Raw genomic sequence first — 13,761 nt, forward strand, 5'->3', positions numbered from 1 at the left:
CCGTGGCTTCTACGGTGCTTCTACGGTGCTAGTGGTATATTACTATAGACTGTCTAAAAGTTGTTTTACATCTCTCTCCCACTAGATTATTGAGTTTCCTAAGGGCAAGATAAAGTTTGTTAGTTTTTATATTCCAGTACCTGGTATATGGCAGATACTGCATAAAATTTTATTATTTGACCTGGGCAGGGAGCTTGAACACCATTTTGTGGAAAGACAGATACATTCTTTCAGCATATATTTTAGCCTGTTCCTTTTCTTCAGAAAGGGAAAGAATCTCAGAATAGGATGTTTAACGTGCTGCCTTGGAGACAGTTGCTATGTTATAATGCCAAACTTTAGCTCAGTCCCTCTAGGGACAGAGACTGTGATTTCTCAAATGCCTGATTGGAGTCTAGATATAGATTTTTCCAGATATCAGAATTCCTTAGATTCAGTGATGATTTTCAATCTAAGCCCTAGATTCTCCTTGTTTTGAATAGCAAGGTTTCAGTGTTGAGCCAGAGCTATGTGTACTTATTTTTATCTCCCGTGGGTCCCCAAAACCCTGGGAAACTGCTGAGTGACCTTCGGGGGGGGGGCGGTCACCATTTACAGGTTTGCAAAGAGCCTGACAAAACATCCTCTGATGAGTAAGACCTCCGTCACTGTCCTTAGCACAGGCTGCGCTGCCCAGGAGACTCGTGGATGCGGTGAAGCCTGGAATATGTCGTTTTCTTAAAATGGGTGGTAGTAGCTTTTGAGCGGGTGGGAAAGAGATTGGTTCCAAGTTCCCTTCAAGTAGGAGAACTTGGTTTGGACTGGAATGCAAGCAACAGGTTGCCATGTAAAACCCGGCGGCTGGTCAGCACCGGACGCCCCTACCGGAGCCCCGGGGCGGATTTCTAGCGATGGGTGGGCTGGCCCAGCCCGGCCGCGGGCCCGGCGCGGGGTGGGAGCGCGCGGGCTCGGGCGGAGGCCGGCGGCGGAGGCCCTCCCCGGGGCGGGGCCGCGGCGGCGCTGACTCAGCAACGCGCGGGGGTAGTTTTGTCCCTCCGCGGACCCCGTTCGTCGGGCCTCCGCCGCCAGCCAGCCGGCTTCCTTTTCCGGCGCTCGGGTGCGAGAGCAGGTCGGCCGCCGGGCGCGCGCCGCAGCCTTCCCAGCGCCGTCGAGGGCCCGCGGGCAGCGCGCACCATGAGCAGCGCGGGTGAGGCCGGGCCCGGGCGGGCGGGGGCCGGGGGCCTCGAGGCCGCGCCGGGCGGCCGTGCCCTCCCGCCCTCCGCCCCACCGCCCGTCTCTTCTCTCCGCAGGACTGAACTCGGAGAAGGTGGCGGCCCTGATTGAGAAGCTCAACTCCGACCCGCAGTTCGTGCTCGCGCAGAACGTCGGGACCACCCACGACCTGCTGGACATCTGCCTGAGGCGGGCCACGGTGCAGGGCGCGCAGCATGTGTTCCAGCACGCCGTGCCCCAGGAGGGCAAGCCGGTCACCAACCAGAAGAGCTCAGGTGACGCCTTCAGCTCCCGCGCGCCGGGCTCGGGTCTTAGCTAATGGGCCTCGGAGAAGAGAGGTTTGTACTGAAAGAACTTGTAGTGAGTCTCCAGGGAACAGGCCAGGGTCAGCCCAACACGGCGGGCTGCTTCGGTGCGCCCTGGCTAGTTGGCACAGTTAGTGTGGGCGCTGACCGGACGAGCCCACGGTCGTCTGTTTGAAGGCAGTTTATTATATTTGGTCTCGAGGTTCGGTGACAGTCGTAGCCCCGTGGCTTGCAGATCCATTTGTGTTCTTGGTCACAAAACAGACCCTGCCAGATTGTTTATGCCCCAGCGGACTCCCCAGAATGGCCCTGAAAGCATACACTAATGTATGAAATAGAAAAGACACGTAGTTATATCAAGATATCATCAAATGTATTTCTTTTTCTTTTTTCTTGTACTGGGGATTGAACACGGGGCATTCTATCTCCGAGCTATACCCCCAGCTATATTTGAATTTCATTGGAAACAGAGTCTTGCTAGGTTGACGAGAGCCTTACTACTTGCGGAGGCTGTTCTCAAACCTGTGAGACTTCATTCTCAGCCTCCCACGTACTGAGATTACAGGTGTGTGCCACCACACCCAGTTCGAATATTATTTTAAAACACGCTCCTATGTGCTAATAGGCCCGGTTCCTGCTAATAGGCTAGTTTGTAATACATTAAAAAAAAAATTAAGTTCTCACATCTTACTGGTTAAGAGCTCTTGGTCTTGCTTTTTGTTTGTTTGTTTTCGTACTGGGGATTGAACCTAGAGGCATTCTACCTCTCAAGTTATACCCCCAATTCAATGGTTTTTTTTAATTTCTTATTCAGAAACAGGGTCTCACTAAGTTGCAAGGTAGGGGTGAGGCTTGAACCTGCCATCCTCCTGTCTCAGCCTCCCAAGTATTGGGATTATAGTGTGCACCACCACGCCTAGCATTTATTTTTTATTTTGAAACAGGGTTTTACTAAGTTGATGAGTGTCTCATTACTTGCTGAGGCTGTGACCCTCTCTTTCAGCCTCCCAGGTACTGGGATTACAAGTTTGGAAGTTGAACACCCTTGGGTTAAATCCCCAGTACCGCAAAAAAGAAAAACTACTCCCAGTCTCTATATATTGACAGGAAGCACATTACTGCTTACTTAGAGACAGTCAAAACTCACCAAATGTGCTTTTAACATGAATCTGTTTTATTGTATATAAATTGTACCTCAGTAAAATTGATTTTTGTGTGTGCGTAAGGTGCTGGGGATTGAACCCAGGGGCATTCTACCTCTGAGCTACAACCCAGTCCTATTTTATTTTTTATTTTGAAACAGGCTCTCCCTAAGTTGCAAAACTGGTTTTGAACCCGTAGTCCTCCTGTCTCGACCTCTCAGGTATTTGGATTATACGCATGGGGCACTGTACCCAGCAATTTTTAAATTTAAGGAAAGAAATCATGACGTTGCAATAATTAATAGCTTGCTATGGTAGAAAGTGCTTGAGGTGGTGTGGACTGTCGGACTATAAATGGACCAGTTGGTGATGTCACAGTGGTTCTGCACAGTATAGGTTGCAGTGACCTCCCAGGGAAAATATGGAATAGGTCAGATCTTATACATTGTATCATTTTATACACAAAATATGCAAATGGCACAGGAGCTGTGTAGTTTGTTTTCAGTTCAGGTAGTTTCCCTCTACTAGAAATAGAGAGGAGAAGCCAGACTTGGTGGTGCATGCCTATAATCCTAGTACTTGGGAGGCTGAGCAGGAGGATCACAGTCTCAAGGCCACCCTCAGTAACTTTGACCCACTGTAATCTAGTGAGACTCTGTTACAAAATTAAAAAAAATAAAATAGGGTTAAGAGTATAGCTCAAAGGTAGAATGCTCCTAGGTTCAATCCCTAGTACCTCCTGCCCCCCAAAAGGAAGAAGAAATAGAGCAGTGGCATGCAGATAAACCTGAGGTGAAGATGAGCTATACTCATTTTAATTTAAGGCATTGGTGACTTTCGGAAACACTATTTAAATTTTCTTTCTTTTTACAAAATTATTCTTGTTCAATATAGAAAATTTGCAAAGTGCCAAGTGGAGAATTTTTTCTCCATATGAATCTGTCAGGTCTTTAATCTGTGTGTGTGTGTGTGTGTGCGTGTGTTTGTATCTCTAGTATGATTTGGTACCGGACATATTTTTTTTCTTTTTGCCTTTCTCACCCACATATTGTGAATATAGTTGCATATCAGTAAAAAAAAAAATTATACCCGCTGGGCGTGATGCCTCACGCTTGTAATCCCAGCATTTGAGAGGCAGAGACCAGAGAATCGCGGTTTGCGGACAGCCTCAGCTACTTAGTAAGGCCCTTTGCAACTCAGTAAGACCCTCTTTTAAACATAAAAAGACTAAAAAAATAGAGCTGGGGGTGTAGCTTGGAGGTAGAATGCCCTTGAGTTCCATCCCCAGTACCAAAAATAAATAAATTATACCCAAATATAAGTCCCAATTTTTCCCACTGATTTTCCTTCAGAAAAGAGAAAACACTAGCTGGGCATGGTGGTACACGCCTGTAATCCTTATACTTAGGGGACTGAGACAGGAGGATTGCAGGTTTGAGAACAGCCCGCGCAATTTAGCAAGACTCTTCGCAACCGAGGGATACCTGTTTCAAGAACAAAAAATAAAACGAATGGGGATATAGCTTGGAGGAAGAACACCCCTGGGTTCGATTTGCAGTACAAAAAAAAGGCTGTAGGTTAGTGGCCAGCCTTAGCTACTTAGTGAGGCCCTCCACAACTTAGTGAGACCCTGTTTCAAAATAAAATATAAAATAATAGGGCTAGTAGTGTAGCTTGGAGGTAGAATGCCCCTGGGTTCCATTCCCAGTACCCCCACACACACACACATATTGCCCTATAATCAAGGCCTTACAAAGACTTTCAGAATGAGTATAATAAATTTATCTTGAAGTAGCAAATAATTTGGCAAAAACACTACTATGAAATAACTTCAATCCATACAATTTTGGAGGCTTACATTTGATTGAATCTGTTATTTTTTCATTTTTTGTACGGGTCTGGAGATGGAACCCAGGGGCATTCGACCTCTGAGCTACACCCCCTGCCCTATTTTTTATTCTTTTTTCTTGAAACAAGGTTTCACTAAACTGTGAAGGGCCTCACTAAGTAGCTGAGGCTGGCTGTGAACCAGGATCGTCCTGTCTCAGCCTCCCGAATGCTGGGATTACAAGCGTGCACCACCACACCTGGGTTAAGAGGCAATAAAGTTAGATATATAGTTAGTATATTCCTAGTTATATTCCTAGTTAGTTAGTATATTCCTAGGACATGAGCTCACATGGAAATGTTGGGTATCATTGTTAGTAGATCGTTTAAATTAGCATAGGAAGTGATGACATTGTAGAGTTTCTGATTATTTACAGATTTTTTTTTTTTTTTTTTTTTTTTTTTTGCGGTACTGGGGATTGAACCTAAGGGCATCTACCCCCAAGCTACACCCCCAGCCCTATTTTTTTATCTTTAAACAAGGTCTTACTAAGTAGCTAAGGCTGGCCAAAAACCTGCAGTCTTCCTGTCTCAGCCTCCCAAATACTGGGATTATAAGCATGCACCACCGTGCCTGGCAATGAAGAATGTTTTTGTAGAGTTGATGCTTGACATTAGATTTTCAGGACAGCATAATGAATGGATTGAGAACATTGTTACAATTGAAACATGCAAAATGGGGGAAAGATGATATTGTCTGATTGATAGTGGCCCTAATAATGGCAAAGTCACTGATGGCAAGATATACAGAGTGAATCAGTGTGAAAATAAAGTAGAAAAGTGGGAAAAACAGTACTTCTAAATGAGTTTATTATGTTAACATGATTTCAATAGGTAGACAATTATATTTCATCTATGTTTTAATTTCTTTATATTTATTTTAGAGATGGGGGTCTCCCTTTGTTGGGAGCTGAGTCTCCATGCTGGCCTCAAATTCCTGGGCTCGAGTGATCTTCTACCTCAGCCTCCCAAGTATTATCTAAATCTTTACATGTTTATAATCCAGTTAGCCAAATACTACCTTTTTTTTTGGCTCATTACTGAACAAATAGGGGATTGCTTTATGTTAACGTTACTTTTTATTAAAGCATATGCTGTATATTCCAGGTAAAAGGGTAGGGCTAGTTATAGTTTTTGCTAGGTATTATAAAATTGCTCTCGGGAAATATGTACCTATTTAGCTCACCATCTAGAATGATAACAATGCTTATTTCCCCAAGTCGTTGTCAATATTGGATATTGTCGATTAAAAAGAAAGGTTCCCCCATTTACCAGGTGTCTTATGATGAACTTTAAAAATTGTTTGCCGCCGGGCGTGGTGGCGCACGCTTGTAATCCCCGCGCTTGGGAGGCAGAGACAGGAGGATCGCGCAGGTTCGAAGCCAGCCGCGCGTGCGCTGGTTTAGGAGACCCTGTTTCCAAATAAAAATGTAAAAATAGGTCTGGGAGTGTAGCCCCGAGGTAGAAGGGCTTCCAGGAACCCCAGTACCACCAAAAAAAAAAAAAAAAAAAAAAAAATTGTTTGCCATTGGATCTTTTTTGTCCACTGAATGATCTGTTCATGATCTCTGTTCATGTTTTTCTTCTGGTGTTTCTTTGAGGTGATTTGTAATGGGTTCTTCATGTGATATGTATATTTTTTAATATTAAAGATACTAAACCTTTACATATATATATTGAATATAGTAATTCCTACCTGTCTTTTGTTTTTAATGTTTTTCTTTCTGATTTAGTTGTGTGTGTGTGTGTGTGCACACATGTGTGTGCATGTGTTACTAGGGATTGAATTTAGGGGCATTCTACCTCTGAGATATATCCCCAGACTTATTTTATATTTTATTTGGAAACAGAATCTCACTAAGTTGCCCGGAGCCTTGCTAGGTTGCTGAGACTGGCCACAAACCTACAATCCTCCTGTCTCAGCCTCCCAAGTACTGGGATTACTACTATGCACCACCAGACACAGCTCTGATTTAGACTTAATTGTCCAAATGTTGTCATGGGTTCAGTGTTAGGAAATACAGTTAGAGCGCTGTAGTCTATGTGAACATTAGTAATTACTTGTTTTGCTTTCTTGTTTTAGGGCGATGCTGGATCTTTTCTTGTCTGAATGTTATGAGACTCCCATTCATGAAAAAATTAAATGTTGAAGAATTTGAGTTTAGTCAATCTTACCTGTTTTTCTGGGATAAGGTATGGGATCGATCTTATAAGATTTTTTTGTTTCAATAACAACCTAAATAGGAACTACCTCTTCATTTCCTTCCTTTCCGGGTGGGACATCATTTTTTCTGATTTCTAAAAATCAAAAATTGACTCTTTTAAAGGGAAAACATCCCTGTGCATGCATGCGTACGTGTGTATATGTGTGTGCGCCTATTCGCATGTGTGCATGTGTTTTGTTGGTGGTGATTATCAAACCCAAGGACCCAATCCCCAAAACTGCTTTTGGTTGGCAGGTGAATACTTTTTGCAGTAGTTATTTCTACTGACTCATCTTACTGCTTGTATTTCTTTATTTAAAAATTTATGTTCTAGCCAGGTGTGGTGGCGCACGCTTGTAATCCCAGCATTTGGGAGGCTGAGACAGGATGATCGCGGTTCGCAGACAGCCTCAGCTACTTAGGCCCTCTGCAACTTAGTGAGACCCTGTTTCAAAATAAAAAATAAAAATTAGGGCAGAGGGTGTAGCTTGGAGGTTGAATGCCTCTGGGTTCCATTCCCAGACCCGGGGGAAAAAAAAATTATGTTCTGTTTTAAAATCTTGAAAATATAGATGTCTAATAGATGTTTATAATGGAAGGCTATATTTTATTTTAATATTGGAATATTATACACAGTATGTTGAATACTTTATATTTTTATGAAGCTAGATACTGATATTCTGTTTCCAGCTTTAATTGCAAAATACCTATTATATTGGATTTGTGGTAGTTCCAAGATTCCCATTCTGTTGATAATGCCAGTTAAGTTATTGCCTCTGTTTTCCTTTAATTTTATTTAACTTCTGTTACTAGGTTGAACGCTGTTATTTCTTCTTGAATGCTTTTGTGGACACAGCCCAGAAAAAGGAGCCTGAGGATGGGAGGCTGGTGCAGTATCTGCTTATGAATCCTGCAAATGATGGTGGGCAGTGGGATATGCTTGTCAATATTGTTGGTAAGAGCCTTTCTCTAACAACTGGCACCCAGCATGATTGAGCAAGACTTTGTAGTTAGGGATAAGCCATTTCTTTGATGGTTTTGTACAGAGTAGAATTGGTATTCCAAGAAGGCTATATGGTTAGCTCTAAGAACCCATATTTTACATTCTCATCTGCAAAGTACCGTTTTTGTGGGGGGTGGGGGCTTTTTTTCTTTCTTTCTTTTGGTCCTTTCTTTTTGGTACTGGGGATCAAACCCAGGGCAGTGCTTTTATAAAGCAATGCTCCCAGCCCTATGAAGTACCTTTCTTAAATGAGTGATAATGACAGGTAGGTATTCTTAATAAGGAGATGTGAAGTGTAGATTGGGGAAGAAAAGTCAGTATTTAGTAGAACTAACTGTCTGTAATGAAGTTTTATCTCTTATCACATAATTAAGAAACACATTAAAACTTCCAACTGTTTGAAAATGCCCTTACTCAGAATACTACTGTTTGGGAAAGTGTCGTGGAGCTGAGCGCTCTACACAGTATGATAAGTGCCAGGCACGGTGGCGCATGCTTATAATTCTAGTATTTGGAAGGCTGAGACTGAAGGGTAACAGGTTCAAAGACAGTGTCGAGAAGCAGTGAAATTCTCATCAACCTAGCAAGACCCTGTTTCAAAACAAAAATAAAACAGGGCTAGGGATGTAGTTCAGAGTAGAGTGCCCCTAAACTCAGTCCCTAGTAGCTTAAAAAAAAAAAAAAGAAACAAAGTGTGATAAGCAAAAAGAATTATCTGGTGAGGTGGCACAATACCTATAATCTCAATATTTGAGAGACTGAGATAGAAGGATCACAAGTTTACGATTAGCCTCAGCATCTTACTGAGGTTCTCTGCAACTTAGTGAGACTCCGTTTCAAATAAAAAATTAAAAAAATAAAAATAGGGCTGGGTGTATAGCTCAAAGGTAGAGTGCCTTTGTGTTCAATCCCCAGTACACAACACATACACACACGCGCGCTATTTTATTTTTTATTTAGAAAGAGTGAGACCCTCTTTCTAAATAAATAAAATAGGGCTGGAGGTATAGCCCAGAGGTAGAATGCCTCAGGGTTCACTCACTAGCTGCACACACACACACACACACACACACACACACACACACACGAATATAATTAATCCTAAGATAGATAGATAAACATGCACATTAAAATTTTGTTTAATAAAGTCGGGCATGGTGGCACATGCTTGTAATCCCAGTACTTGGGATACTGAGACAGGAGGATCAAGGTTCACAGCCAGCCTCAGCTACTTAGTGAGGCCCACTGCAACTTTGGTAATACCTTATTTCAAAATAAAGAATAAAAAAATTGGGCTGGGGGTGTAGCTTGGAGGTAGTGTCCCTGGGTTCCACCCCTAGTACCACACACACAAAAAAATAGCAATTGTTTAATAATATCAAGCATTTGATTTTCTCAATTAAACCAGTAAAATACAGCTTATTTTTAAAGCAGTGGTTATTTTTGCCAGGGTATCTAATACTGGAATATACTTTTACATTATTGAACACTAAAATTTATTTTTCTTTAGAAAAATACGGTGTTGTCCCTAAGAAATGCTTCCCTGAATCCCATACAACAGAGGCGAGCAGACGGATGAATGACATTCTGAATCACAAGGTACGGCATGTGGGACGGGGTGGGCTGGAGTTCAGTGTACTTACCTGAAAGTTTCTAACTGGTACCAGGCATGGTAGCTAGCACACGCCTGTAATCCCACCTAGTTGAGGGGCTGAGGAAGAGGATATCAAGTTCAAGACTAAACTGGGCAACTTAATGAAACCGCATCTCAAAATTTAAAAAAAATTTTTTTAAGGGCTGGGAGGCCGGGCTTCGTGGCACACACTTGTAATCCCAGCGCTTGGGAGGCTGAGACAGGAGGATCGCACAGGTTCAAAGCCAGCCTCAGCTACTGAGTGAGGTTCTCAGCAACTTAGTGAGACCCTGTTTCCAAATAAAGTGTAAAATAGGTCTGAAAATATAGCTCAGAGGTAGAAAAGCCTCTGGGTTCCACCCCCAATACCACAAAGATAAATATATATATATATATATATATATATATATATATATATGTATGTATGTATGTATGTATATACACACACACACACACACACACACACACACACACACACACACACACATATATATATATATATATATATATATATATATATATATATATATATATATATATGGCTGGGAGCCAGGCATGGTAGACCATACCTGCAATCCCAGCATTCAGGAGGATCATGGTTTGAGGACAGCCTTAGCTACTTAGTGAGGCCCTTTGCAACTCAGTGAGACCCTGTTTCAAAAAAAGTAAAAGACAAAAAATAGGGCTGGGAGTGTAGCTAGGACGTAGAATGCCCCGGATTCTATCCCCAGTACCGATAAAAAGGCGGGGGGGGGGGGGCTGAGGATGTAACCTCAGTAGTGGAACACCTGTCTAGCAAGGGTATGGCCCTCTATTCAGTCATCAGTACCACAAAACCAAACCAAAACAAAAAACTTAACATTATAGAGACGTTTCAGTACAAAGTAGCTACTCATGTCAGTGCCTTTCAAAAGCAGTGTAGCTGCATTTATTAACTAAAAATAATTGGCATTAGAATTTTCTAACACTCCCAATTCATTTCTCTTGATCTTAATCTTTCCATGGATTACGTTGGAAGATCCTCAGACCAGATCTTCAACTGAAGATTTCATGTAGCCGCTAACTGGGTTGTTTTTTTTTTTTCATTTGCTTACTTGTATTTTTGTTTTGTTTTGTTGGTGGTGGTACTGGGAATCGAACTCAAGGGGTCACACATGCTAGGCAAGGACTCCGTTACTGAGCCATCCCCATACCTTTTTTTGTTTGTTTTAAGACAGGGTCTCACTAAGTTGCCCAGACTGGCCTTGAACTTGGGATGCTCCTGCCTTAGCCTCCCCAATTTAGCTGGCATTATAAGCATGCATCACCATGCCTAGCTTGAACTGTTTTTTTTACTGCTTCAGTTATCTTAATGAATTATTTTCATTTCTCCACATAACCCATTTTCCCAAGGAGGGTTATAAATCCTATAAGGATGCTGCTCTGCTAGCCAGGCATCTTTTTTGAGAACTAGGAGTTGCCAACATCTGCTGTCCTTGTCTATGCAGCTAAAATTGGATCTGTCATCCCTGGGAGAAAGATTACATTTTAAAATAAATACAGATGTATTCTACTATTATTAGAATTAAGTTATTTTCTATCCAGAAAACCCTGGGGATTCTTATCCAAAGGCTAAAACATCATTAATAATATAGCTTTACATTCCATTTTGAGTAGAAATGAGATCCTCCTTAGCACTGGTTAAATTTCAGGCTAGCCTTTTTGGGGGCATCTCTCAAAATTAAAAGCAACAAAAACGAAAACTATGTTGGAGGGTACATAGCCATGGTCATAGTGATTCCATGGAGAAGGTGAAGTGGACAACTAACAAAATACCAAAACAAATCTATTAGAGTGACTTAGTGCAGTAGTCATCTTACCTCCTGCTTTTTCTAAGGTGAAAGGCATTATGGAGGCATAATTTTTTTCCCATGCCTGTACAGAGATTGCTCTTAGCTGCAGTACAGGGACTTAGTGTTTGGGGGAATAATGTATGTCTTACCTTCTTATGGAAAGTATTTTTTTTTTTTTTCTGTGTATTTAAGTGAACTGATTGGGGAAAAACATACTTTGCTTCTGTAAACTTTATCCTGGGTCTTGACTGAGTTTTACTTCAAAATAGAATGAGTATTGATCTTACTTTAGGCTTATTTACAGTTTGGGTAACTATTTGGAGTGCTGAATAAGTTTCTGTCATAGATGAGAGAATTCTGTATACGACTACGGAACCTGGTACACAGTGGAGCAACCAAAGGAGAAATCTCAGCTACGCAGGATGCCATGATGGAGGAGGTAATGATAATTGCTTGGATTTTTGTGACTCTTCTGCAGAACTCTGAGAATATGCCCTTCTGTCAAACTGAACTGATTAGGAAGTGTAGTCAATGCAGTGACTAATTAAGTGAAAACAACTTATTTTACAGCCAAAAAATATCTGAGATTTAAAGCCGGGCGTGGTGGTGCACACTTATAATCCCAGCACTTGGGAGGCTGACAAGAGGATCGCACAGGATCAAAGCCAGCCTCAGCTATTTAGTGAGGCTCTCAGCAACATAGTGAAACCCTATTTCCAAATAAAGTATAAAAAAAAAAGCTAGGTCTGGGAGGATAGCCCAGAGGTAGAAAAGCCCCTGGGTTCCACCCCCAGTACCAGAAAAAGAAAAAAAAAATCTGAGGTTTTATTTATTTTCTTTTGGTATGGCTATTCATTCTTTTATGCACTTTGTAGATACTGGATACCTTCTGTGTGCTTGGCACTGAGGAAACACAGGTGGCAAGGTCAGTCTCTGCTGTCAAGGAGCTCAGACTTTTGGGAAGAGGAAAACACTTGAATAATTACAGTAAATCCTATCCTAGATGTGTCAAAAAGGATTTGGTGATTATAGAGCAGGAGTGACTAATTCAGAGAGCTGAAGGTAGGGAGGTATTTGACCCGGTTCTTACAATAGCAGTAGGAATACACCAGGTGAGTAACAGGGAAGCCCATCCTTCCCTACAGGCAAGGGATTGCACATAGTGACAGGGGAGGTGAGGGGTCTCGGGTAGATGGCCAAAACTTTGGGTTTATTCTGTAGGAATAAAGATGAGGAGCTACCAATGGTTATATCATTTAAAATAATGTATGTGAAACATTTTGGAAATTTTAAAAAGCACCAAACAAAGACAAAGTTAATATATATTATCAAGGCAATTAAGAATCTTCCTTACTTAATACTAGCTATATCCTAGCCAGGCATGGTGGTGCACAGGCTGAAACAGGAGGACCACAGTTTCAAGGCCACTGTGTGGTAACTTAGACCTTTCAAAATAAGAAATAAAATAGGGTTGGGGTGTAGCTTGGAGGTAGAATGCCCCTGGGTTTTATCTCCAGTAACTAACTAGCGTGCACGCGCACGCACACACACACACACACACACACATATACACACACACTCTTGCTCCCCCTCCCCTCCCCCTCTCCCCCTCTCCCTCCCTCTATTCCCCTCTCTCTCTACTGGCTGTATCTAGAATGAATATGCATAAAACTATGGAATTGCTTCAAGCAAATAACATTTCTTTTTTCCGTCAGTGGGCCCATTAGTAGATCTCCTTTCAAGACAATTTAAGATGGTTTGTTTTTCACTGCATGGAAAACACCAATCCTTCTCTCATGTTTTCTTTTACATTTTAGAGAAGCAGTACACAGTAGAGGCATAGTCAAGAGCGTAGTCGATAGTCAACTGAGTTCTGGTTTTCTCTTTGCTGAATAGCTGTGTCCCCTCATTCATGTTCAAGCACATGTGGGCCCAGTGCTTATAGTTACTGTTTCTTTTTTGGTGTTACTGGAGGTGGAACCCAGAGGCTTTCTACCTCCAAGCTATACTCCCAGACCTATTTTCTATTTTATTTGGAAACAGGGTCTCACTAAGTTGCTGAGAGCCTCACTAAGTAGCTGAGGCTGGCTTCGAACCTGTGTGATCCTCCTGTCTCGGCCTCCCCAGCGCGGGGATTACAAGCGTGCGTCACCACGCCCGGCTTATAGTTACTATTTCTTACATATTTTTTGAATGGATGAATGCAAAGGTTTCAGTTACCAAACATATTAAAGTTACCTTATTTATTACTCTTTACTTTTTTTATCTTTTTTAATGTTCCTATTGAAGAATGATGTCTTAGTATAGTAGGTGTAAACATAGGCTTTGGAGTTAGATGTACATGAATTTAAATTCTGACTTTCTTTTTTGTGTGTATTGTGGTATTGGGGATTGACACAGAGAAGTTCTACCACTGAGCCACACCCCCATCCCTATTTGCTAGGTTGCTGAGTCTCACTATGTTGTTGAGGCCGTCCTCGAACCTGTGATCCTCCTGTCTCAGCCTCACAAGTACTGGGATTACAAGTGTGTGCCACCATGGT

General features: G+C 42.1%; 1 protein-coding gene across 1 annotated transcript in view; it reads left to right on the forward strand.

Annotated features, from left to right (window-relative positions):
* Positions 1-890: 890 nt before the first annotated feature.
* The window catches only part of BLMH (bleomycin hydrolase), a gene marked incomplete at its 5' end in the record, with an annotated part of 46,235 nt that continues 33,364 nt past the window's right edge, over positions 891-13,761 (forward strand). Inside the window, 6 exons of the mRNA XM_080713997.1 lie at positions 891-1,186; positions 1,228-1,487; positions 6,630-6,739; positions 7,564-7,705; positions 9,264-9,352; positions 11,565-11,657. Of these exons, the coding sequence (XP_080570123.1) occupies positions 891-1,186; positions 1,228-1,487; positions 6,630-6,739; positions 7,564-7,705; positions 9,264-9,352; positions 11,565-11,657 (990 nt within the window). The remainder of the gene's footprint in view (positions 1,187-1,227; positions 1,488-6,629; positions 6,740-7,563; positions 7,706-9,263; positions 9,353-11,564; positions 11,658-13,761) is intronic.

The sequence above is a fragment of the Muscardinus avellanarius genome, assembly GCF_963383645.1.
Source record: "Muscardinus avellanarius genome assembly, chromosome: 16".
In the NCBI taxonomy this organism is placed as follows: Eukaryota; Metazoa; Chordata; class Mammalia; order Rodentia; family Gliridae; genus Muscardinus; species Muscardinus avellanarius.